Genomic DNA, 27829 nt, shown 5'->3' on the forward strand with positions numbered 1-27829 from the left:
AAACGACTTGACTTGAATTGCAACAAATGACTTGTTACTAACGCCAGGCAGAAAATTATTCAATCGAACTGTAACTGCAGCCCCTGGAAAACCTGTAGTGCGCCCTCTGTTGACCTACTAGAGTTTACCCTTTCTAAAAGCACATTGTTGCAGCAGCCATTTTTGATGCATGATATAAATTGGTCACCAAATCATCCAAAATGAACGAGCGATAAACATGTCTTTCCTGCTTGTTTTGAAGGCCTTAATTTCAGAGGAAGCATGGAGTTTTCACGGCGCCCTGCAAGTTAATGTAGTACTCTATTGATCTCTCTGGATCTGTGTAACCCATAGGCTCCTTCCTCCATATGGTTGGAGATAATCATTTGAACTTGCGTATACCGAATCTCTGTCTGGAGCTTTGTTACAATGGTCACTACTTATCTGGAAATGAAAGATGTACAATAAATTATTGAAACAGCAAGCTTCCGTCGAGAGCCTTGTTTGTGTCCACAACTTGAAATTACACCGCGTCCCTCTAGTGGCGGATCTTATTAAGGCCACCGAATTCTACGAGAGATAAGAGCTCCCCAGCGCTATACGAACCCAGATTACAATTTTAAACTAGTCCTATCAACTTATGTCTTACGTTCTTAAAATCATCAGCGTATAAGACTTCGCTCGGCTCGCGACTTCTACTTCGGTCTTGTCTGCCCAAGGTCACGTCTGAATCACTCGGCTGTTGTAGTCTTGTACATTGTACAATCTGTGGTGCTCACGTTTTGCATTTTCTTCCGACTTTTCCGGGGAAGTTAATCAGCGTACCCGCTTCGCTTGAGCCGTCTACATCAGTGTATTCATATTAATTCACGACGTCACTCAGCCTAGAATTGAAAACAAAAATGGCGCGCCGATCTTGAAATGCCGCATCAAGGTGGTTGTAACATGCCTTCAAGACAGGCCAACAGGTATTTTTTTTTAATCAAAACTACCCATATTCCGATTTTTTTGAGCATTCATCCTGTACATTTTTAGTTTGGGGAGAAATGGGCCAAAAAAGAGCCGGAGAAAACATCACACAGCTTGACTGTACCGTGCGCGACAATAATTTGATTAAAATGGCCTGTTTCTGTCAATGGAACTCAGAGGTTAAAAATGCCCAGACCAATGTATTGTACATTACCGGCGCGTAATAATGCACCGCACTGCAACACTTTGCCCAGATACATACTGCATAATTTATGTTCACAGTAACGCTGTGTGACCCAGGACCCAAATATGATGTCAGCATAAATTATCATAATGTTCCCTTTTCCGGTTGCGATACTGCCTCTACTTACAGACCGTGTGTACATGTACACGTACAGCACGTACGTGTACATGTCGTGCATCAGCGGATACGCGACGGCCTCGCGGTCAGTATGCACATGTACATGTAAACATGGAGCCTTTTTATAGCTCCATGGTATAAATAAGACGAACTGCGACTGTGAGAGAGTTTCTTTATGGGGGAAGGATGAAAGATATTTCAGCGATGATTATGACAAAAGAGAACGGATGCTGACATTTGCATAGCGTGTTTTTAAACACTGGGTTTACTGGGTGAAACGCCATGTTTCCCCCCTGAAGTGCAGTGCAATCATGTATATCTTGAACCACATGTACAACAAGGACTGGCAGTGGTACTGCGGTAGTAACAACTCTGACCTTTTGGTCGACCTCTCGGCTGAATGGATCGGCAACACATGCTTCATCAACGGGCTAGATGTGCTACCTCACCTAGCATTCATCATCTTTTCTGCTCTGGCTTTGTTTCTGCTGGGCTTCTGCTGCAAGTACCGTGACCTTCCCAAGACGAACTACCTCCTGTGTTATCCTGGGCACTCTGTGAAGTGGCTGGTGGGCATTTTATCTTTGGCCGTTTTAGCAGCAGCCATTGGTGAGGGGGTTCTTACGGATGAGACGTACCGTGTATGGCACTACTCGACCCGGCCCCACTACTACGTCCCCAGCGCTGCTGCATTCGTGGCAATGCTCATGTCGCTGGTTTACTACCATCACATGGAGAAATGGCAGCTACCGGTCATGTCTGTCCCGTTGCTGTGTTACTGGATTTTGGCGCTGGTGGGAGAAGTGCTACGCCTTGTTAACTTGAGGCAGCATAACATTGCCAATTTCACAGTGCTACGATTCGATGTGACCGTTCTCATGGTGATTGCGTACTTCGTCCTTCTTCTAAACGCGATGAATTTGATCAGAATAAAGGTAAACATATCATGTTTACTTTGATGCTTCCTTTTGTAAAATAGAGATTACGTGGATATTAACCAAGGTGAAGTTACATGTAGAAGTGCTATAATTACTATTCGTATTTTCGTAAATAATGAATAATTGAATGCAGACAACTGAAAGAAATAAAGTGGTCCTTTAATTCGATTTACATGTGAAGATTTCAATGAATATTTTGCTTTGTAGGCCTTATATTCTGGTCTGACTTTGTAATGCATGAATGCATCAACGCCGCCTACTTATTTTCAATTTGTCTAACTGAAGGGATTTTATATGATAGTGTACTGTAGGCAGTGTTGGATACATAGGCCTATATCCTAACTGTAACCGGCAAAAATTTATCTAAACAGTATTAAGGGGTTCAGACCAGTAAATAAATTGCTATAGACAAGAGTGATGAATATCCCCACTTCACAAATTCAGGAAAAATGCTCAGAAGTTTCACAGGTGTTCAAGACAAATATCAAATTAAAGCTCACTTCCTCAACTTTCATTTTCCTTTCAATTTTCTGTGGCTTGACCGATGACTTTTGAAGATATTTCTCTCCAGAGAAAAACACCCATAAAAACAGTCAGGAGGCCCATGGCCATTTTGGAAATTGATGCCTACACTCCATGGCAAAATAGAGCAATTTGGAGGGCACCGTTTGGTTTGATACTTTCAGAAATACAAGCTGACATTCCTGTATCTGGATTTCATCCACCGTGATTTAACAAATCACACAGTTAAAGTGCCACGAAATGCTCCAACAGCAGAGAATTTGACAGCCTACAAAAATTTGGACCTACGTATATTTACTGGCCCGCAACCTTTAGCCGATTTTAGTACACAGCGCCCTCTTTGATGCGTATACATAACATAGACCTACATGAAACTGATTAAATTACGATAGTATTTGAGATGGGTCTGTGGTGCAGTGGATAGCGGGTACGTCATGAGGTCATACGACAGATGTTCAAATGCCAGTTTTCGATTGTCCTTAAAAATAAACAGTGTTCTTCTTTTGTTAATTAAAAGTTGACTCCTACACATATTTACAGGGTTTTGCATCCGTCCCATGATTTGTTGCTCTGGAGGATTTTTGTGAAGGGGAAAAAAGTCCGAAATTATAAAATGGTCTTATTCCCTGCCTTGTTAATATAATGGTGGATTAGAACCAGACTAAGATTTGGCGTTGTAAGAATTCGCTCGTCGCACACTGATGGCTGATGGCTTTGCACAGATTTTAGCGAAGGAAATATGTCACACGGGGTCACGTCACTGCTAACGACACGCAGGCTACTGTGGGTAAATGTCTGGCAGGTGAGCGAGCTCACTGAATGCGTTACACAACGGACGGCTAACAATGATTTTTTTTTGTTTTTCTTCCTCATTGCTGAAAACATTCTCACTACACTTTATTCGTTCATCCGAAATTGATCAATACAACCAATGAACTATATCACCAAAAGACACGTGATCTGTGATACTTAGTGAGAAGATAAATTTCCCCACTGTGATTGTTCCAAGGCCATCACATAGCCGACACTTTGCCTGTGCCAGTCATTGTCATTGGCGAACCAAAAAAATTAAATAAGGCTTCCCTAACAGAAAGTGATAACCTCGTAGCCACAGGTTGTACACAATGTAGCCAATCACAATACAAAGCCATCAGCCCTTTCCAGCGCCAGAACCGTCAAAAGTCCCCAAAAATCAGAAAAACCAGCTACTGCGCGTGCGCCCAGGAAAGCATCAATCAGTATAAATTTGCCTTTGCTGGGTAAACATACGCTTCCTATTCATATTGTCTTTAATAACTCAGAACCTTCATTTTGCATGATCGATGGGTGAACTTTCATTAGAAACTTAGGTATTGTATCCCATACCCATCCGTTGCAATATTTATAATGGAATTCATTTTCTTTCAACATGGAAGAGAAGAATGTCATCCCAGTGTTGCTAGTAAAACGTAAACACTTTTTTTTGCCTTTTAGCAGATGTTTTGCAGTTTAAATGGTTGACTTGGAAGACATGCACTTCATCAAATAAACTCTGTCAAAACATTTCGTCTCACTGATCTTCGACATTACCCTATTGACGCTTATTTTTGCAGGTGCTTTGGCCCAGAAATTGGAAAAGGGTCACCGAGGACCTTCAGAATAGCAACATGCGATTCCTAAATGATTACGTCAACATCGTGTCCAACGCAACCTTCTGGTGGATGAATTTTATATTCATAAAAGGCTACGAGAAACCCCTGGAACAAGACGACCTCGGTGACATTCCGGAACGACATCGAGCTGATTTCAACCACAGGAAATTCAAAGAAGCATTTGACAGAGAAAAGGTAAAAAGAAAACAACATCTCCAGTTTCTAAATCTGGGCACCAGCAGTCTTCACCCAAACGTCCTCCCAAAAAATGCCCATGTGTATGTTTTGACAAAAATAAACCCCTGTGCACCACATCACGAATTAAAAAGGTATGAAAATGAAACCCCAACAACTGTCCAACTTTTTCTAAAATTATTAGAAATCGCTTTGGAATAGTCTGGGTGATGGGCAGGCGGGCCAATATCATATTCGAGGGTTTAAAACCAGGCCGTCTTCCCATGCATTTTTTCAGATTGAGCGTTGCACAACAAATTACAATTACAAACTTGTCAATTCACTGGGAGGAATCTCATCCGCGACCCCGTTTCCTAAGTCCATCGTGACAACAATCGTGGTAGGAACACGGTCACGGTGAAGTCAAGATCAATGAGACCAGACTGACCAGTGGACCCAGTGGTGTAAATTTATGCCCTGAACTGGGGGGTGGCAGATTGTGGGAGGGGGATGACTTGCCCGCCATGAAAACTTGAAGAGCGGTTGCGTATTGAAACCGTATAAGCGGGCAATGTTCATAAAGTATAGGAAGGGGATATGTAGCCCCTATTCCCTGGGATAAAACGCCGATGAAGTTGACCTTTGACGTTGCAGATATAGTCAAGACTGAATTGACACGTTAATGAAATATCAGCCTTTCTAATTCTTTTTTATTTTTTTAGTAGGCCTAAACATTTCTACAAAGCCAGCGGGGGAATTTTTGTTTTGAACTTTCCATTTTGAATTTTTATTTGTCAAGCCATTTTTTCGTCAGATGTCAATAGCTTTCATAGATCTTTAATTCATGTCTCGAATGTGCGGGGATTAGAACATTCGTCCCATTTTGGGCTCACAAAATAGGCTAAAACATATTTAGCATTGGCCCATCTTACACCTTCGTGTCGCCGGTCACAAACTACATTAAAAAAAATAGCGTAGCCGGTATTCTTTTTTTGTTGTTTTTGTGGAATTTTGTTTTAATTGTAGATACTTTAAGCTTAAAAAACAGTGCTGTCTGAAATCCCATGACCCCTGAGCTAGAATTCAAAACTTTGTGGGCGTTTGAATTTATTGAACCCACAGGCTCGGGCTGAGAAAAAGGGCACTAGACCATCTATGTTCAGGATCTACTTTGATGCCTACTGGTCTGTTATGCTGGTCTCTGCTCTGTTGAAGATAGCAGCTGATGTCTTAAATCTTGTAGGTCCCTTGTGCATCGGCGCTCTCACGTCCTATGTTGTTACCCTCAGCTATCCAGCAGATTCCGAGTTGGTAAGTCCACTCAGCACATCGCATGTTCTTTAATTACTTTGTTGTTCAATCATTTAGCCCAATTCTTTCCTTGGTTGTTTCCCAGCCCCTTCAGACTGTGCCCCAGACTCCCCACTAAGAGACAGAGACGAAAGGATCTTCGTTTTGTTCGAAGTTTATCCCACTCCAAACAACGTGCTTACATACAAAACAGCGCCTTTTCGTTTTTGAGCCTTGCACTGCATGCATTAATTATTCCAGGTGGATGCTTCTTCGGATTCCCTGTGTGATGAAAAATACTTGAGCAAAGTGTACCAACAACGAAAAGGTTTTCACAAGGTCTACCATCGAGGTCTATTAAATGCTCCCGTCTCTGTTTAGGACACTATGGTCTAGTGACTTTTGATTTACGGCAACCCTGTTTGTGCCTGGAATCTAATACACGTATATTGCACTGCAGAGTATGGTGTGATTGGGTCAAATGATGCACACGCAAACTCAATGTTGTGGTGAGGTCCGTTTCCAACTGCATGCGGTAAATATATCAACGTAATGAGATAGTGGAATGGGTGTCCAGCTTAAATTTTGTGGAGAGGGCATGGCACGTACATGTATATAGCAATGATAAATCCCCATACTTCACAATTATTCTAAAAATACAACTCTCACAGGTATCCAGGCTGCACAGCAAAACGATGATCGACATGTCCCCTTTCATTTTTCTTTCAATGTTTGGGGGGTTGACCAATGAATTTACGAGAAATTTTCACCAGAAGCAGACCACCCCTAAAATAAAGGAAATCTCCTTGCCCAGAAAAGTAGCAATTTTGAAAAAAACCATCCCTTTGCAAAACGGCCAAATAATGCCACTTTCGGACCCAATGGCACCCAATTTGCTCAGAATTGTAAGTCCAAAGTCCAGGCTAGAGGTTCAGTGCCCTATTTCTACAATTCTTCAATTCCATGGCTCTCAGGACCCTTTAATATAGAATATTTGAGTGTATAACTTTTATTCATGAGCTTGGCGGACATATTTCTGGCCTTTTTTGCGTGGGTGCACCCATAGTGCTTTTGATTGTGAGACTAGATCTGAGCGTTTGCACCAAACGGTTTGTCGAAAATGTCCAAATATTTCAAAAGGACTTGAACTGGAACACAGTCCTTTTACAAACATTTTAGGTAGTTCTTGCCCGCCCGTGCCATCTCGTTGCCCTATTTTAATCCACTCACGCTGCGTGAAGGCCTTGGTTTGTTGTCACTCGAAAACTCAACTACACCACTCACTCTACAGAGAACGTGCACAACCACTAACTGAGATGAACACAGAAACATACCGTACATACTCTTGTAGAATATGAATGCCTCCTCCCTCAATTTCTTTCTTTCAGCTTCCGCCCCATTACGTGACTTTCAGCAATTTCTTCGCAAATGGCTTCGTCCTCATTGTGACGATGTTTGTGGTGTTGTCGATTAGGGTTTGTATTATGAATGCCCATTTCAAACTCTCCTTCATGCTGAGTGCAGACATCCGAGCAGCAATCCAGGTAAACCTTTAACACTGTTGACATTTTAGAAGTCAGCTGAAAGTTAGGGCACTGCTCAAATCTGTTCACGATTTTATTCTCTAAAATTTGAAGCGGTAGATAGTGTGCATAGCTAGGAAGGACCAGAGTGAGTTTAACCGTGTTTACTGGAATTATAGAGCTGGTACCAACTCGATCCCCTTCCTCTTGCCAGAGCATGATTTATACGAAGGCTTTGCGACTGGCCACTTTTGCTACCACTGGGGGCCAAATGACCATGGGTCAAATCACCAACCACATGTCAGCCGACGCCACCAACGTCATGACCATGATACAGTCCATGCACTTCCTGTGGTCTGCTCCATTCCAGGTAATGTGCTATGCCGATCAGTAACATGTGTCGATGCCAATAATACGCAACGGGTCTAAAACTTTTTATCGAACAGCGATATAGTATTTTCAGACTTCCGAAGCATGTCGTTTATCATTTTAGATTGCCATCATCCTCATCTTCCTGTACTTTGAAATTGGGTTTTCGGCGTTTCTTGGAGCGGCCTTGTTCATAGTTGTTCTTCCGATTCAGTTTAAAGTTGCAGCCATCATGGTCGACAAACAGAAGGCTATTCTGGTAAGTGGTTGAATTGGTATCAAAACAAAGCAAAGGAAAAGTGAAAACTTTCCCGAACAGTTTCCCCCCCACTTTTGTGAACTTCCCAATAGAAGGGAAGTGAAGTTTCCAAGTGATACTTCTCTGTTTTTTTCATTTTAATCCGAAAAGCTGTGGAGCGGGGATCAAAAGTTATCAGTCTTGTGATTTGAGTGGCTTAATCTACTTCAAATTAACGAGATTACGAATCTGGAGTCTCGATAGGTTGAAGGTGGTTGACTGAAACAAACCACCCTCGAAACATCCAGATAAGCACTTTAGAGTCCTGGTATGCAATGCTCGTTGCAGCGTTGCTCCGACAAACGTTTGAAGCTGACCAACGAGCTGCTGCAAGGAATTAAACTACTGAAGATGTATGCGTGGGAGGAGTTGTACAGCAAGGCAATAGAGGTAGTTCGGAAGGAAGAAATACGCAACTTACTTTACATCAATCTGTGCCTGATAACTTCAGGTAAGCTAAACGGATGACATGCGTTAAGGCCAACCTGTTGGCAAAATAGCAAAACGCGCTGACGAGGTTTGAACGAAAATTGAAGTATATGTGCCTCATTGTCTTCGATTACATAATTTTTACCGAATTTTTAAAAATCACACAGCTTATCAAAAGTTTATAAATCAGCATGACTAGCTTTATTTTCATTTCGTAACTTTGCTTTTTTTTAGGATTTTGATTGTGTAGGATTTTTCCATTTTCCCCCCAAAAGTGGAAGTAATTAATTCGCAACGTTGTATATCGTATAAGTTATTATTGATTTGCCAAATAGACGTTTGTAGGGCTTTCTCGGTTTTAATTCACAGAGTCGAAGTTATATTATCTTTTTCTAAAAAACGAAAGTCGACGCCAAGATTTTTCTTGTTTGTTGCAGTGTCTTTTACTTTTGGCGTCCCAGTCTTGGTCACGTTGGTCGTAAGTAAAGCACCCGTTTTCTGTTGTTGATTCACTTGGAAACTCCCTAATTATTAGATTCCCGTTTTAGCAGAGCACTGAGGTATAGAAATTGACTTTGGAAAGCGTTAGCGTTCCTCTATCTGACTTTGTCAAATGAGTAGTGGTGGACAGATGATAGTCTCGACATTATTTCTTATTAACAGCTCGTATCTATAGATTGAAATTTTGTTTGAATCTCTGTTTTAACTCCCCAGGCGTTTATAACATTTGAGCCACTCTCGGGGCAACCATTGACGCCTGAAATCACATTCTCCTCTCTGTCCTTATTTAATTTGATCGCGATCCCTCTCTTGGTGATGCCTGCGTCGGTGTCATCTGTTGTGGGCTCGTTTGTGAGTTCCAAGCGTATTATAAAATTTCTCCTGGCGCCTCAAGTAAAGGGGGACCATGCCCTGCCAATGGACACCGAAGGAAAAGTAAAGTGTAAAGAGAAGAAGGTAATTAAGCAGGAGTCATGATTGGATGTAAACGGAAAACTAGATGGTTATTTTAACTCTCTGTGCGCACAAGAGTGGACTTTCTTTTCAGAAACATCATCTACAAATAAATGCACGGTAATCTGTAACCAAAACCCCATTCTGCAATTTAAGTTGTGGAATTATTATGGATAAACCTTTGAGCATGCAAAGCAACTGAAAGCGTCCACCTTGTCTGTAATTTTTTTATTGCTTTGATTTTCCCTACGTGGGGCGAATTGTACATTTGAATGTGATATCTTCATGGCTTGGTGTGTGTATGCACATACTATACCGTCTGGTTTACGGGAAGATGAGATGTAGGCCTACTGCAGTTCCTGAAGTATTGTGCGACATACAAAATGTATTTTGAACAAAGTGCGACTACCTGCTGCTCATACGAATACTACCTCATTCCTGTGTAACATACCTTTATCAAGAGAGCACATTAAAGTGATGCATCTTTTTTCGATCCGTGCTGTCTCTACCGTTACTAAATCTATTCAGCTCAGTTTGATGTCGTTAGCAGTTCCTGAAGTACATTGTATACAACATGTTTTATACACAAATTGCAACTACCTGTCGCTCATACGATTACTACCTCATACCTGGTTACCAAATCTTTATCAAGAAATCACATTAAGTCCATATATCTTGTTTTTCAATCTATGCTGTCACTACCATTACTTAAACCTATTCAACTCAGTTTTATGTCAGAACGCAACAGTCATTTATAATCAACAGATGCCCGGCGTCCGCGACATGGCAACCGTTGGTGCATGAATGTTTTCATCTTCAGCTATCAGAATTGTGCAAAGTTTCAGGAAGGACCTGCATAATGGAGAATCTATGTATTCTGATTACAGGGGTACAGTGATAGTAGCCGGGTAGTATTTCGCAAATTGGACGAGGCATTGAGCGAGCCAACGGTCTCCATTGGCGCCCAGGCCGACGACTCAGATGATCAGAGTGATGACACCGAGAGAGCGCTGATGTTGAGTAGCGTCTCGCTTTTACGGGGCAAAGATTTGCCTGACGCTTCCACGAGCAATTCAGACCAAGGCATAGCCATTAAGGTAAGGCAGTTTGATAGGGCATTTGTAATACACGAATTAGAATCTCTGAGGAAACGACGTTGAGGTAAGACTGTTAGATTTCTTTTTACACTGAATTTGAAACATTACATTATGGGTGCGCTTTTTTCAACACGGTTTGAGGCCACCTCCACTGTAAAATAATTTGCTCCAAAAATGAATCAAAAATGTGATTTCCACTAAGAAACGATAATGAAAATGAGAGTCGGGCTTTCAAAGAGTGCGGCGTATCGGATGCTATACAAGAATATTAACGCCTTTTCATGAATAGAGGTTATGCATGGCGGACATCTTCCTGGTCAGTGTTTTGTTCCATACCGAAATGAATACGTCACACGCATAATTCCGTGTAAAAGGTATTACAGCGAGAAACAGCGCGTGAACCAACACGCGTGCGTACTCCGTTTGTTCACGGTGAATAGGTCACGCGCACAATTAGTAAGGAGGTTTAGATGCACGTATTACGTGAACGTGACAATTTTTTTTATCGCGCACAGTTGTGCGGGCGTCAAATTCCAGTTTGAACGTTTAGATGCACGTTCCGCACAAAATGTACATCTTCCAATGAATACTCGAATAAAGGGACAAATGATCAATCACATCCGGTAAATCGCTCAAAAGAAGTGTAATCGGTCATCACATACCAAGCATGAAAAAATCCCACTTGCATAACCTTTGCACTTTCCAAAGATGTCCATTTCATATCAGCAAATGTTCACCGCATAGTTTTAAACCTTCCAAAAAAGTTGCAGTTTCTCACTTTTTGATTCAACTTGAACTTCCCATGTTATACGTATTGGACGTCTGTGCGAACTACCCCAGACGTGAGAGACAATATGCACAAAGCAGGAGTCCACACTTCTTCGCGTTCGCGTTCACGCAGAACGTGCAACTAAAACTCTAGTGTGTAAAAGGCAGCAGCACCAGAACCAGCAAGTGAACCAACAAGTGCTCGTACCCCATTCCTTTGCACTGTACTTAATGGTTCAAAATGACGTCACACTTCAGTACTCTATAGGGATACACGAGCAGACCTCTTGTGCATATCCCCATAATAAAAGCACTGAGTGGAAAGATTGCTGTCGTTTATAATCTCTGTATTGCAAGACTTTTTTTAATTAAACATTACTAAAAATCACTACTTTCGCTTTCAGTAGAACACTTCAACATGCAGTGCTTTCTAAGTTCCCGTCAGCATAATGTCCGGTCGGCGACTATTTATAGAGACTGAAATGTAGTAAATTGGAGACAAAATATGGACAATCATTATATGAAATATTTATTTTGCACCTAAAATGTACCTGTGTTGCTGCTTACATTTTGGCTTTTATTTAAAACACCCTCTGGAACCGTGCGCCGCCCGTGTAGGGCTTAAATGCAGTATTATTAGGGTTCACGATTTGGTACATTGTTTTGAATGAAAGGTTATGGTACAAACTTGGATTTCAAACTTCCTAATGAAATTGTACAAACTTTAAATGCAGATCACGGGTGGCAATTTCGCGTGGGATCCAGAAAGTACTTCACCTACTTTGTCCGACGTGAACGTGCAAATACCAGCTGGTAGGAAAAGTTGCAAATTGAGTACAAGGGAGGAAGATTCGTTTCAGTTTCAAATTTGTTTCGAATTAGGTGGATTATCACACATCTACGATGTGTCTTTGGTGAAAATAAGGACTTTGCTTTTATTTACTTTCGCTTTGTGACGTGTTATTTTACACATAGAGATGAAACTATTAGTCAGCAATTATTATAGGAAAAAGCCACTCAATTTAACTGAATGAAATACGTCTCGGATAATTTCCTAACAGAGGTTTTTTCACCGAAAGGGAGTACTAACTACATTTGTCTAACGAGAGGTCCTGTGCAGACACATCTCGTTTTCGTAATTTTTTAAATACAATTTTCCGATGACGTTGAATTTTCTTGTCGATTCCGTATTAAAACAATCTGGTGCAGGCAAATTGACCATGGTGATTGGCGCGGTTGGAAGCGGAAAGTCATCTCTTTTAGCTTCTATCTTAAATGAGATGACGACAATCTCTGGGAATGTTTACATCAATGGGTAAGTACATGTGCCTTTGAATATTTCTCTGTGGGAATTTACCATTGTTGAAATACGACATCCCAAAGACGTTTGCAGATGCTAGCGTCTAATATTAAATTGGCTAATGAGTATACCCTTTTCTTCTCAGTCCTGTAATTTCCTTATATACTGGAGATTTTGTGGGCCTTAATGTGTTTTCTGGCTGTTTTGATGTGAATCTTTTTATGAAAGCAAATCATTGAAGTACGCTTGGAATATTAAATGTAGGACATATGAGGAAAATCTCTTAACCTTCCCTTTTAAAATCATAGTTACACATCTACTTGTTCTCCGTAAATAGGCTACAATGCGTAACACTGCTGAATAAATATCTGCATTGTTGAACAGATCAATTTTCTATAAATTGGGTGCTTAATCTCTTTTCTTTTGTGTTTATGATTCAGAGAAAAAGGGCGTATTGCATTTGCAGCACAGAGGCCTTGGCTAATGAATGCTTCTCTGCGAGACAACATCCTGTTTTCATCAAAGATGGATAACAAACGGTGTGCACAGGCTTTTTACTTTTTTTTTTTCATTTTAAAGAATTATTTTACTGAAAATACTTATGCTAGTGTTCTGGCCCATTACAGGTCATCCAGTGTGAGTAGGTTAAGTCATTAGTCTGAATTTCATGCCAGCAAGTAACTCTCGCACCCGGTCCAACTAACCTTCGCTGTTAGCAAACGAGGCTTTTTAAATTTCAGAGGAAAAAAACCCTGTTTGGAACCAGGCCAAAATATATTATGGTATTGCCTGAATTACGTACCAGCTTCTGCGTCATTATGTTGGGTCATGGGCACAAACGAAGAAAAAAAGAAGTTTTCGAGCTGGTTTGCTTGGCATTATGGGTGTTTTTGTTATGTTGTTCCGTCTATGCCTTTTTCTTCCAGTGAGAAAATGAGAGAAAAAAGTACATGGAAACCTTGTGATTTTGATAGTGAATCATAAGGGTTTTTGAAAAGCTCAAGAAGTGCTTTAATTTATCAGTGCTGTAGATGGGAAGTAATTTATAAGGAGTTGTCAGCAATGGAGCCTTATTTCTTGTCTGTATATTTAGAACTGCATCGTCAAGGCATTTAACATTGCTTCCAATGTGCAGGTATCACGGAGTTTTAGGTGCGTGTGCACTTCTGCCAGATATTGACATTTTACCGGCCGGAGACAAGACTGAGATTGGCGAGAAAGGTATCAACTTGAGCGGAGGTCAAAAGCAACGTGTCAGTGTAGCGCGAGCGGTATACGCTGACAGCGACATCGTCATTTTGGTAAATTGATTCAATTCGCTGAATTTAGAAACAGTTTGGTAACAGTAAAGCAGCGAACATGGACGGAAAATTTAATAACAATTCTTCGTAGTGTGTTCTAATTCTTTGTCAATGTAAAAATACCACTTGTATTGTTGACGTATTTCACTTTCTTGGAGTAGTTTGCTAATTGCTTGTTTGTAATTTGCTTTTTTATCAATTTGCATCAAATGTAATATATAGGACGACCCGCTTTCGGCGTTAGACGTGCATGTCGGACGTCAACTGTTCGAAGAAGGCATCATGAAACAACTCGTCAATAATAACAAAACTGTCATTCTGGTGACCCACCAACTGCAGTATCTCAGTAGAGCTGACTTGGTAAGAGGTCAACAGTTCAGTATGTGTAACCTTAGCTGCAAATCCTCACAAAGAAAGAAAGCTAGCCCTAAAATGAAATGACGATGTACAACCAGGAGCATCATAGATTGTTTGTTACTTATTTCATCTTATTTGTTGAAAAAGGAAGGAAATCAGTAGTTACTTCAAAACTGAAATATCTTGTACGCAGTAACTGGAAAATTCATACGGACAAAATAAAACTTCTTTTTACTTTGGAAAAGATAATTTGCTGGCAATCTATCTTATGACAAGTAGAAATGTCGTTTCATTTCAGTCCGACGAACTGTACTTTCAATGATTAATATGTAACTTTCAACCTTTGTAGTACATCATCGATTCTCAAGGTGTCATAGAGAGTTTCGTCCATTAAGTACTTGTATGCTTGCATGCTTTCAGATACTTGAGATGAAAGATGGCACCATTGCCGCTAGTGGGAGTTTGAACGACATCATTAAGGCAGATCCCGAGATGTATGAGGAGATCAAACAGGTGTCAGCAGCGGGATGGGATAATGATCAGGCCGAGAGTGCTGAAGAAGAACGCTCTAAGTTGAAACGAAACGTTTCCCTTACATCAGCAGGTTCATTGCATTTATTATTGAAGCTTTTGATTTCCATCACAAAAGTATGGTCTATTTATTTTAGGAATAAAATTCAATTTTCCTTTGATTTTCAACTACAAACGCGAAATAGACCCTCAGCTGTAGTGTGAGTAAAAGAGCAAAATTCCATCAAAATGTCATCAATGAAACGACGTTGTGTTTGATTCTGATTCCGAATTTATGTAACAAAACTCTGTATCTTGCGTTATAAAAGGACTCATCCCCAAACACGCAAATGTTTTAAAAACGAAAAAAATCTCATTCAAGTTTAGGTTGTTATCATATCCTTCACGCTATCAAGAATTAATGGAACGTTGTCAATTCTCATAAACTTGAAGCGTTCCAATTGAAGCAAAGTGTTAATTGTCTTGCCTTTATTGTGTTCTATCTCAAGAAATTGCAAAAGGGGATGGACAGCTGATAGAGAAGGAAGAAATGGTGCGCGGATCGGTGTCTTACAAGACGTACCTGTACCTGCTAGGGAGCGTTGGCTGGGGTTTAATCCTCTTAGTTGGAGTGGTTGGGGCACTACAAACATCATTGTCTGTTACAACCAACTTCTGGCTCTCTGAATGGTCAGAAGCTGGCTTATCCAACGAGGTTAGAGAAAAATCATTCCGAAGAAAAATTTTTTCAACAAGTTAATATTATGTTCAATATTGCGCCAGCCTAGTGATACCCTAGTTCGCGAAGAATACTTGAACATTGAAACTGCTTTAATTTCTCGAAATTCTTGCATGTAACACGAAACCCTTCTATTCCAAGACTGAAATATCATATTTTACTCTACAGAGAGTAGTGTAGTCAGTTCTCATCTTCTATTTTCAGACTGCAAGAACTTACACCGAGTATCTTGTTGGCTACGCATGCCTGTCCGTCGCGGCGGCACTAAGTCAAGCACTATCAACCGCTATAATGATTCTGTCATTCATGGTCGCCGCCAAGCGCTTACACCTGAGAATGCTGAGGAATATCATACGAGCACCAATGAGGTACTGCACAAATTAAGACTCCCAGATTAACGTTGGTGTGCAGTAGCTTCTTTTGTCTATACCACATAGGTTCACGTTGCAGGAAGGATTACTAAATGGTGGCAAACAATAACGTACGATCATCTTACACAGGACATACCCATTTCTATGCAGACACTGAATTGAAATTAAATTTGCACAACATTCCCAACTATGGAAATATGAAATGCCCCCCGAAACGAAAATGAAATTTCCCCTAATATATCTATCTATCAGTTCATCCAACAGCAAATTTAGCGCCAATTACAGGATGATAATGAGTGAAGAAGACAATGAAGGGGGGGTGAAGAAACCCCCTTATTCACAGCCTTATTCACTAAGGCTTTCGTCTGCAAGACTACAATTTCTAATTGTCCTCTTGTGCTTTGCTTTTTGTTTTGTTTTTTTGGTCAGGTTTTTTGACACTACTCTCGTTGGACAGATCCTCAATCGATTTTCTAATGACATTCAGATGATGGATTTTGTGAGTATTAAAGTCCAGAAAATGTGTAAATGCATTTGTAGGATTTAAACTTTTGTCCTGTTGTTTGTAAAGCCTTACCTCTGCAATGGAGAAATTTCCCTCTATTTTATTTGACTATACTGGTTATTTTTTAAAGTTTTGAAACCCTATTGATTTACACGTACAGCTGTACTTTTGCTCAGCCGAAATGTGTTCTCCCAACGTCTAAGATCCCATAATACGGGTTGTACCTATAGACATTTGTGACAATTTCTACTTTGAAAACTACCAAACATTCGATCTTAGTGAATATATTTGAAGAGTGTATTTTTAAACACTTTTCAAGTGTTTATTGATAAGTGATTGATTAGTGATTATTGAAGGGCCTACTCTTTTCAATTCAAACAGCAACGAATTACCAAAGAGACGAACGTTTCAGAGAGCTAAGTACTCAATCTATTGGCAATCCGTGCGTTAGTATGTCAACTCTTTTCCCAAAATGACGTCACTTTTATTTCTAGAATGTGCAAATCGGCAGTAGCACAAAAGCGAATATGGCTCCACTCTGCCCCTAAAACCAGTAAAAAATGAAAAGAAAAAAAGAATGAATGTATGAGCCCCGTGCCCTTTAACTCCAAGTCAATTTCAATTCTGATGATTACTAGAAATGAGATTCTGTTTAACGATTGAATGAATTTATGTGCATTCACACTGCTATTTGAAACTAATTTGGCGTGCAAGCATGCATGGAAAACGCCATAAGAGGGTTTTCTTAACATCAGTATTGGCTTAATTTACACTATAATAGAGAAAATAGAAGAAAGGACTTTTATTTAAGTTTTTTAAGTTTAAAGTTTGACGAATGTACAAAAAAGTATGGCAAGTGGTTTGCGGTGATGCCATGTAGTTTGAAAGATTGATCTCCTTGTGAGCATGCGTGGCTCCAAAAAAAGCTGGTAACTCCAAAAGGAGCCACACGTGCTCACCAAGTGATCGATTTCTCAAGCTACATGGTGTCACTGCAAACCACCTGCGATACGCATACCCACCATGCAAACCTTCAGATCTTATTTTAAAGGAACAAAGTTCCCGACAGAGACTGCATGGTACAAAATAGTGTGCTAAAACTGAACATGCATAGCATATTTCAATGTTTTTTTCTCACGCCCTTTAACCAGAGACTACCGGACACGTACAACTTTTTCGTCATCAGCATCATGCAGATTATAGCGTCCGTGGTTGTAGTGGGCGTGGTCATGCCCATCTTCCTTGTGTTTGTCATCCCAATAGCCATTGTGTATTACATACTACAGAGGTTCTACTTAGCCACCTCCAGGTAAGTTACAATAATGCAGTACTTTTTCTTCAACAATGTGTGTGCACAGCCTGCTCCTACCTCCCTCGAGTTGCAGTAGCCAAATACTTGCAACTATCATAGGGCTGATATTAATTCTTTGTGCATGATGTTCATTTCAAAATTATAACTTTTTCAGAGCTTGATTCTTTCGGTGGGATATTTTCGATGCCTTGCAGTGGGGGTCGAATTGGTCTGATGTGACACCAACTCTCTATGCGTGTACGGTTATTCATAGCTCGGCACACTGACGACGCCAAAGAGACAAAGCCTTCAAGTCACCTTTGCAAAAGCGATAATGCGAGACTTTGCAGCCATTTGTTCTCAGAAAGAAAATGGTATGAAGGGAGAGAGCGTTACATCGTGATCTGAGCAAAGAGCGAAAAGATATGGAGGAAAAGATACCTGAAATATGGTCAAATTACAAATTCTAATGGAGTTGTTTTTACGAGAGGGCACGCATTTTAGCTGATGGATTGGGGGAAACCATACCCAAAAGGAAGTATAGCTTAAATGTACTGCCACCGTGGAGAACCGCGCCTGGCGAAAAGTAATTGGACTGTGTTGATTTCTGTACCCAGAGAGCTTCAACGACTGGAGAGCATCAGCAAATCTCCCGTCTTTGCCTACTTCTCAGAGAGTCTCGGTGGACTGACCACAATCCGAGCTTACAGGTACGAGCTCGTGGTCTTGCGTTTAAAGCATCTGCCATTTTCTGAGGGTTTTCTTCTGGGTTATTTATAAGTTTCGTATATCATAAGCGAAATGAAAGTGCTAAGTAACAGTTGGAAATAGGTCGAGCAGATAACTTTGTTTTGAATTATTTGATTAACATTGTACATAATAAAATAATATCTTCCGGTATTGTGTCAACGTGTTGTTTATACATGTGTGCCACAATTATGTTTTTGTACTTCAGACATTGAACTATTGAGTCCAAGTTCCTCATGTCTAGATTTGAAATGTCACTTTTTAAAAAAATTAAATACTTAAATTTCACATTTTTGAAACTAATCTCCCAACTTGTTGACAAAATGGCCACTGTTTATGGTCTTATTATTCTCTTTTTTCTTACAGATGCGAGAATAGATTTTACAACACCATCCTCGCTCGAATCGACAGAAACACCGCGGCGTTTCTTTATGTGCAGGTTGGGGCAAGATGGCTGGCAGTTCGGCTTGTAAGTGTTTTCAGAGGACAAATTTTGCCTTGGTTACAGTTATTGTGTTCCTAGTCTCATTGCAACTTGAAAACGCAGGCTGGCATTGATTTCCACTAATAAACCTGCATCACTGCAAATGAAAGCTTGGATGTGCCCTTGCACAGAGATAATTGGAATGAATATAATATATTATGGTGATCGACTTCATGTAACTGCGATGAGGCTTAAGTTAAGTTATTACTCCTAAATACCTAAGACAGTTTCCCTATTCAACAACGCGCAACATGACCTTGTGTTAACAGTTGATAATGCCCGCCTCGATTTGATAATGCTCGCTGCATGAAAACGCGCTGGCACCTGGATACGAGACAGTTTAATCAGTACTCACATCACGTGTGCCAAGTCCACGAAAGGATATTCCACTGGATTACTTGCACAAGGGATATATCATATCCGATATATATATCGGGGTTTTCGAGATAATTAAAGTAAAATTCCTGAACGAAATCCTTAGAAATTTATTGTATATGACTTCTTTTGACTCTCTGACTAAAACGGTATTTATGAACGGTAATAAATAATGTGCTTGGGTGGTCTAAGAGCAACTAATGAAAATGAAGGCTGGTAAAACCCTCGCCTGCGGCTCGAGTATTAGTCGCATTCCTTCTCCTGAGTTGGTCTTAATCGCACGTTTAAACGTTTGTTTAAGACCGACCAAGCACATATTTATTCCCAAATTGAATCTAAGTTACAACAAGAAACGTGAAGTTAACTTTTACAAGTTAATTTGCATCCATTAAGTAGAGCTAGTCTTTCTGCAGTCCCATTTACATTCATATCAAGCGTGTGAAAATAGAACTGATTTTTATTTCCTGCGTAAGCGATGATGTTTGCATGATTGCCTTTAACGTTGGACGGCAAAAGTCTACTTAAATTGCATGTGAAAATGAAGTTCCGTTGTCGTATATTCTTTACTCAGGACGCCCTCGGAGTTCTGTTTGTGCTTCTCTCGACTGGATCCACGTTAATTGGCGCGCTCTCGTTTGGTATTAATGCCAGCTTGGTGGGTCTGAGCTCTGCTTACAGCCTGCAGGTAAGTTTACGACTGGTGACGGTATAGGTTAAACTGCCAAAATGGTATGGTTCTGTGCGATTTCTTGCGCGGAAGTGGTCAAGGGAAGGCACAAAGTCTATGCACGTCATCCTGTTTTGTTTTCAATATAAATGTTCTCAACCTTTGTGCTTTGCGACTGTTCTATTCATTTCCCTTTTTTTGCAACAGTTTTCTTTATTTTGCCAGATACGCGTACATTGCCTTTGTGAGCACTCTCATTTGTTTTCAGTCCAAAACTGCATTACTTATATATTCCAGCCGTTTGGTTGGCATAATGTGTAAAATGCATTTAGAACACTTTGAAAATCTAGTATCCTAGATAGCGTTTACCAGGGCATCTCATCAGACATACAAAACTTTATGACTATTGTCAAGTGGCAATAAAGAAAAGTCATTTCTGATCCCTAAGACTAACAGAAGGGAGGTTGACCATTTTAGAACTTGATCTACATTTAAAAAGAACCACACTAAATGTATTCTCATGGCTTTAATGACTTATAAAAGGCTTTAATGTGACAAATTCACATTTAAATTTCCCTTATTTGCAGATGTCTAACTTTCTCAACTATCTCATGAGAGGTCGGACCCAGGTGGAGATGCAGATGAACGCCGTGGAGCGAATCCAGTTCTACAGCGAGGTGGACCGAGAGGACTATTCAGGCAAGATGATCGCATCTTTATGTAACTTTTGCTGGTAACGCATCAGTTTCTCTAAGTGTATGGAATTTGCTGATCTGTTAAGCCACATTAGACGTATATCGAATTTTACCATACAGGTTGAGCTGTAAGCATTCACAGTTAAGTGTCAGAATGGATGGCACTTTACACCTTGTATAGGCCTAAGGCTACAGTTTCTACTAAAGACCATCGGTCCTAGACAAATTAATTATGGTGTTTTTAATTGATTATCTCCGTTTTACAGTTGGTAGTCTGAGCCACCTAAGTTTTCCGTTACATTCTGCCTTAAATCATTTTGTTGTATTCTTTGTTGATATCAGGTGCCGAACCTTCAGCCGGATGGCCTCACAGTGGAGAGATACGCATCGACAATGTCTCAGTCCGATATGCAGAAGATCTTGAAGCTGTGCTCAGGAATGTGTCAGTGTACCTGAAATCGGGGGAGAAGGTGAGGAGACGTATAGCGAATGCTTCGCCCGTCTTGTGATTAGCGATATCCTCGTCCCCTAGTCGGAGAAAGCTGACAATTGTGTTTGGTTCCTTTTCTCCAGGTCGGTATCTGTGGCCGAACTGGAAGTGGCAAGTCGTCCCTGACCCTGGCATTGCTGAGAATCATTGATATCTTTGAAGGTATCCTGTCATTAAAGTAATGAGTAGATTGCAACGTACGCAGACTATGCATCTGGAATTTAATGACGTGTGACACATTGTCGTGAACGCTTGAAATCAGTAGTGGGCCTTGGTGAAGGTTTTTAATATCTTTGTCTTAACGTTAAACTACTCACAGCACCGTCTTTTCACACGGAAGGATTTAGCAAAGGGTTTTACTACTGTTACGATTAGTGTCTTAAAGCTATTAAAAAAATTTGATATTACTGAATGATATTTAAAATGAAACTATAGCACTTTTAATCCGTATATGACTTTGGATGTACAGTAGTTAGAATGTGGGCTGTAGTTGGTATATTATGTAGTTTTATTCTGTTTCCATCAGGCCAGATATTCATTGACGGTATGAATATCATGAGTGTGCCTCTGACTACACTCAGGAGCAAAATATCTATCATCCCACAAGACCCAGTGCTGTTTACTGGACCTATCAGGTAAATCACTTCATGGCAATCAAATCTTTTTTCTCTTTCATGCTTCTGTAAGGGGTGCTGCTTTTTCAAATTTAAGCGAGTTGTTTGGGACTGTCGGAGGATGACTTGTGCCATTTCAGAAATGCCAGGATGCATTGCGTAATGACATATCATTTTCATTATATGGTGGCCATTGTGTATATCCTGGCAGTTGCTTGCCGTCTTAGAGGACATTCATAGTCCTCAGGTTGATAACTTTTCCCTAGGCCTTTTGTTGCCGCAAATCAATCACCTGAAGTCTGTTTTTGTAAGGACAAATTTGGATCCTGAACGGAACGTATCAGACGACGAAATGTGGCACGCCCTGGAGATCGCACAGCTAAAAGATGTTGTCTCACAACTGGACGGGGGACTCGGTAGGTTAAAGACTGGAAGTTCGTTTTGTTTAATTTGGTTTGACAGGAGTCAGAAATAAATTTTGAGATGCGAAGAGTCGTTTGTGAGGAAATTGCCGCACCTGCACAAAACCTTAGAAATCAGTTTTTAAAAACCTGAGAATGGTATTAGAACTGCAAACGCTTGTCGGTAGTGGCAGCAAAGAAAAACAGAACCAGAGGTAGAGGGGAAACATTATGCCAAGCTCACATTTCCTCTTTTGCTGTTCGTTTTGTTGCCTTAACCTCCCGGAAACACGTTGTCAATAAAACTGGCACGATATACAAAGAATTAATGAAGACTATGCTTTTGTCAAAACTGGTTTATTCCAGATTCTAGGATATCTATCTGTGAAGTTACACGCTGTCATGATCAATCTTTACATTGTAGCATTTTATTGAATTTGCACAAAAAATGGAGGATAATAAAATTGTACTTGTAAAAAGTGGAATTTGTGTAAAAGAATGACAATTGAGATATTTATGAAAATAGCAATAAACCGTCGAATTATCCAAAACATCTCAAAACATCATCATGAAATTTGTTAAGGCGACATGTGAAGGGTTTTGGGAGTTCACATCCCATATTTCTAGTTTATCTCTACTCGTCGTGAAGCCAATACAGTCCAATCGATAGATACATTCACGCCATGTATGTTAGTCGTTGTGACAATTTGTTGGACTTTGACTTGTCCTTTGAATCCGCCCCACAGATGCAGTGGTGAATGAAGGCGGTGAGAATTTCAGCGTTGGTCAGCGGCAGCTGTTCTGCCTGGCTCGAGCCTTCCTCAGAAAGTCTCGCATCCTCATCATGGACGAAGCCACGGCTTCAGTAGACATGGAAACGGTAATTTACTTTAAAATTCATCCATTCCGGATGCCTTTGCTGAAATTTAAGGTTCTTTTAATTTCATACAAGCTCCATAATTAAGATAAGATATCGAATGCATTTTGGTCATTTAAAGTTATGTTTATCGTTAACGAAGCTACAATTCTGACTCTTGAAAGCATAAAGGTACATCATACTGTCATATGACATAAGTCGTGTGATTTTGGTTTATGTACTATCAAGTGCAGTGTCAATTAGTTATAACCAGTAATTTTCATCCGGTGAAACTTAACCTTTCATAAGTGTTCAGTGCAATTGAAGCTAGTCAAGTTTAAGTTGGCAAGAGAAAGGTAATTGATGAGAAATACGTCAAAGGTATAGCAGGTGTAAGAAAGCTAAGAGGTTGTTTGAAAGCTACAGTTTTCAAAGAGTAGAGTGTTTATGTTGTAAATCTGCTAATGCATTGTCACTGGCTTAGTTATCCTTCATTTTGGTGACTAAAAACTAACTGGAATGTTTTGTACATGATGCCTTGCAGGACAAGACATTACAGACCGTTGTTGCTACGGCATTTGCAGACAGAACCGTTTTAACTATTGCGGTAAGTTTATTGGAGCTCTTTGACGATAAGGAATGAGATAATAGTTTGGCGAATTCAACTGTTTCATTGTGTCGTTTGCTCGATAACTTGTGAATATACAAAGGGAAAGGACAAGTTTGAGAAAAACCCTAAGACGTTCGCTCCATTCTAGATCTAGTTTTTAATTAAGAGAGTTAAATCTGTGCTTGTAAGAAAAAAACCACAGAATCCTACAAATCGACAAAGGATTAAACATGTACTCTTGGTTTCAGCATGTACGTCAGCGGGGACATCGGTTTTAATTCCGACGAAAAACAGAAACAAGAGTAGGAACAAATACTGAAGATGTCACGTAGATGCTTTTTTCACGCTGTTGAATTTTGTTGTGTTTTCTATAAAAGCACCGCATAGCAACCATCCGAGACGCCGACAAGATTATCGTCTTGGACGGGGGTCGTATGGTGGAGTTCGGTAGCCCCGAGGAACTCCTAGCGGACGAGGATGGCTTTTTTACCTCCTTAGTCGATGACGATTGAGGGATTGGTGATGGAAGATACAAAGAAGCCCTGAATAATGCCAACCGTTTTGGCCAGTCTTTAAAACGGCGGGCACCGTTTGTAGTACGCCCATGTGACTTCTCAAGCTGTAAACCAACTTGTGATGAATTAAACTGATTTTTGACTTTTCGACGGGTCATTACATTGGACCAGTTGGCAATCGCGCTAGTCAGAAACTGCCACAGGCTGTATTCAGACTTGGTGTGAAATCTCTGAGAGCAGCCTCTTGCGGTAGCTGTGTTTTATCGTTTCCCTTCCAACTACTGTTTCCGTTGAAATGAAACCATGTCAGCTGAAATATTGTCAATATGAATTTTTCTTTTTTTTCATGAGCTCATGAAAATATCTAACTGCCTTTTTCAAGGTTGATAATTAAAAGATATTTTAGAAATCATTAATTTCTGTATAGTACATGGATGGGTTGCCTCAGGTTGCCTCAGGCGGGTAGGCATAAAGTTGGCTAAACCCATCCAATTAGGCTTTCCCGTCATCTTGGTTTCTCAAACTGATGTGTTGTCACTTTGTACTGACGCGGCAACGAACGATGAACGTGTCCAACATTCAGAATGTATATTTTTTACATGGTGCAAACTCAAATGTATACATGAATTTGTTTGTTGTGGAAAGTGCAAATAATTTGGACGCAGCCATGTGAGGATTTGTTTACTAGCGTAATCCTGTTTGCAATATTAAAGTCTTCACACGTGTGCACCTACACATACATTTTGTATCTGTCCATGGTGCGGTTTACCTGGACAGATATTGCGCTACCGAAACAGCAGTAATAAAAACGAGACATTCTATGTCTGTTTGCAACGAGACCTTTTCGTGTTTCTAAGCTTTAATATAAAAATGTCCTTGCCGTGTTTACATCTGCTAAAAATCCTGTACATAAAAGAACATTGCAAAAATCTTTTGCACAAAAATCGGTAATTTTACAAAATTTAAAGAATGACGAATCTTGGTGTCTCGAAATTCTCCAAACATCCCACACGGTAGGCTTGACCAAGGCGTGGGGCAAGTCTGGCCTTCTTCGCGTGTACGGTGCGTGCATCCGATCATGATGGCCTAGCCTGCGTGCTGTGCATACGTGCATGTCTTTGCACATGTTGTGTGTTCATAGTCACACATACCTGTTAGACATACAAAGTGTGGACATTCCTTTGTTCCTGTGGTGAAGGAAACTTGTGGAAAATGCTTCTTTTCCTCCAACTAGGATAACTTCCTGGACTGTTCCTCTTCATTTGCCACAGATAACCTTGACCCCCAAATGCCTCTGAAACTGTTTTTCAGAGAGGGGAAACATTTTGTGGACGTGTGCGAGTCCACACTACGCCATCACACCCTACATGTACGTTATGTGGACTTCTTTTGTGCAGAGGTCCACACTATGTATGCCACGCCTGCACACCACACACACGCGTGGTCCCGCACGCGTGCACTAATGTGCGATTGTGCATGAATTGCATTGCGCCACGTACAGTACACTAAACTGTAAATTGCCGTAGTACGTGTGGTACTTGTACCGTAAGAGGTTGGTGCGCCAGGATAGAAGACGCGCCCGGGTGGCTTGTTTGCTTGGGTGTGTGCGTGAGGCCCGATACTGATCTCCCTTCGACAAAAAGCGCAGAAACCGCCTTGGACAAGGCTATCCACACTAGACACAGGCTACCCATGGTCTTGCAAGAAGAATTTTGTAACACCTTTGTTTCAGGAAACATGTCGAAAAGAATGTGACAACAAGGAAAATTAAAAAATTCATAAAATTCCATTTGAGGACATCATGATGACATCACCAAATTTTTAAATTCAAGGCATCCTGGTAATTGGCTCCATGCCAAGTTTCATCCTAGTCGGATTAACTGTTCTGGATATATTGGTCTGCCCTCCCCCAAAATGCTAATAATCATGCATGCATGTCACATAATTTTTTATGACATCGTCTCAACATTACCGTTTTAAGAAAATTTTGAAACAAACTTTAAAAGGGTGCATCTTCACAAGGGAGTCTCGTCGTACAGGCATGCTCAAAATGCAATGTTCTTGCGCCGTTCTTGTCCTCCAAGTTAATTTTTTCCATACCTCAAGTACAATTGCATGATTTGTTGTGTATTTGTCATAAAATAAAACTTCCGGCCCACACAAACACACCCACAAAAAAAAAAAAATAAAATAAAAACAGGTTTTTGTGAGGCACTGGTCCGCATCTGACTTGGTGTTCAACTCTCACTTGCTCAATTACTGTCGGAAAAATTGAGTATTATTTTTGAATAAAGAGTAGTTGAATAACATTACGGAGCATCATCCAATTATCATCCAAGACTCAATAATAATAAAAATGTCTACTTTCGAAATGGCTGAGGGCGCTCGTATGCGTACCATTTGCACGGGTCCGACCGTGGAGCGTGATTAGGCACATGATGGTGCGATGTAAAAACGCTCGTCAACAAGGGAAGGTCAATGGAATTTAAGAGAAAATGCACAATAATGAAGTATGCACATTGCTCACGATGTGAAGTCAAGAAAATTATGGTGAGGTTTTTACTTGTCATGAGGCATGATGGCCAAAACATTTGAGACACCCTATACCAGGATGGCTGACACAATATTTGGATAGGTTCATGACGTGCCTTGGACGTGTGCACTGAAGTTGAAGTCTAAATCAACAAAAGTCAAACTGTTCATGTATATAAGCATAAAAAGATAATAGTCGCACACACAATAAACGGCAGAACGATAATAGGGATTTCTGTACTTACACGTACATAATTATAATTTCATTTGTTATTCTATAATTTCATAAGAGATACAGGGGACAGTATTGTTAATTATCATGGAATTTCTTGGCACTTGTGCTTATTGGGTCCATGCTGTATGGACTATGAAGATTAAAATCTCACAATGGCAATGAAAATTCGGGATTTTTTTTCGAATTATGATCCATGCGGGTGGTGGTGTGCCCAGGTTTTGTTTCATTTTAACAACGGTACATTTTGTGTGTAAAACGCAAAAGAATCTTCAATTGCCCTGATCATGGTTGTGCTGTTGCGGAGGCATATTGTAACGCCTATAATTGTTTATTGTTATTAAATTGTATTTTTTTTCAGTGGCCCCCAGCCCTTCGGCCCCGCCTTATAACTATAAAACCACTTCATGCAGGCTATCTGCATAGAAAAAGAAGGTTTTTAGACGGCTTGTGTACATAGATATTAACGACAGTACAAGAAAATCCACGAGAAGTGGTGTTCTGAAAATTTCGGCAGATTGAGGGAATATTTTGGAAACGGGAGGGGTTGGTTTGGCGTCATAAGTTACTTTGGTGTCTATATGACCTAAAGATCTCTCAAAATTGGAATCGTTAATATGAGAAACACTCCCTACTCGCACTGGATGGGCGAGAGCACGGACGCCGCAAACTATCAGTCGGAATAAACGTAGAGCTGCATGGCGACACGTTATTCCTTCATTATACATTTACATGTACTCTTTGGAGTCTTCACCTATTACATAGTGTTCTGTGCCTGTGTGATACAGACATCGGTGACCGGGTTTTCAATTCATGCAACTTACCGAAGCGGACAAGACGGCAGGTGAGCCCTATAAATAGGTCTGCCGTACGTATGCTATTCATTGTTCAACCATTGCACTTTGTTCCGTTCATGTCCATGTAGTCCAGATTTC

The 27829-nt window shown here is 40.4% G+C and overlaps 1 protein-coding gene across 3 annotated transcripts; it reads left to right on the forward strand.

Moving 5' to 3' along the window:
- Positions 1-1334: 1334 nt before the first annotated feature.
- Positions 1335-24969, forward strand: LOC110985533 (ATP-binding cassette sub-family C member 9-like). 3 transcript variants are annotated; one of them, XM_022246613.2, is made up of 31 exons: positions 1336-2244; positions 4362-4595; positions 5697-5885; positions 7253-7408; positions 7602-7757; positions 7881-8015; positions 8343-8505; positions 8921-8961; positions 9198-9440; positions 10325-10534; positions 12037-12115; positions 12512-12617; positions 13043-13141; positions 13738-13903; positions 14126-14263; positions 14681-14864; positions 15280-15485; positions 15714-15877; positions 16310-16379; positions 17537-17694; positions 18294-18386; positions 18790-18892; positions 19854-19967; positions 20537-20648; positions 20987-21114; positions 21218-21296; positions 21661-21769; positions 22061-22164; positions 22896-23029; positions 23550-23612; positions 23993-24969. In XM_022246613.2, exons 1-31 carry the CDS (start codon positions 1621-1623, stop codon positions 24125-24127), a joined length of 4695 nt encoding a protein of 1564 aa, XP_022102305.2. In that variant the 5' UTR covers positions 1336-1620; the 3' UTR covers positions 24128-24969. The 3 variants fall into 3 exon arrangements, 2 of the variants coding, with proteins under 2 accessions (XP_022102305.2, XP_022102306.2); XM_022246614.2 differs by lacking the exon at positions 1336-2244 and adding an exon at positions 3428-3571; XR_015428120.1 differs by lacking the exons at positions 23550-23612; positions 23993-24969 and having other exon boundaries at positions 1335-2244; positions 22015-22164.
- Positions 24970-27829: the final 2860 nt, after the last annotated feature.

This window comes from Acanthaster planci, linkage group LG17 (assembly GCF_054643075.1).
Source record: "Acanthaster planci isolate LZ-2023a linkage group LG17, COTS_SCS, whole genome shotgun sequence".
Classification (NCBI taxonomy): domain Eukaryota; kingdom Metazoa; phylum Echinodermata; class Asteroidea; order Valvatida; family Acanthasteridae; genus Acanthaster; species Acanthaster planci.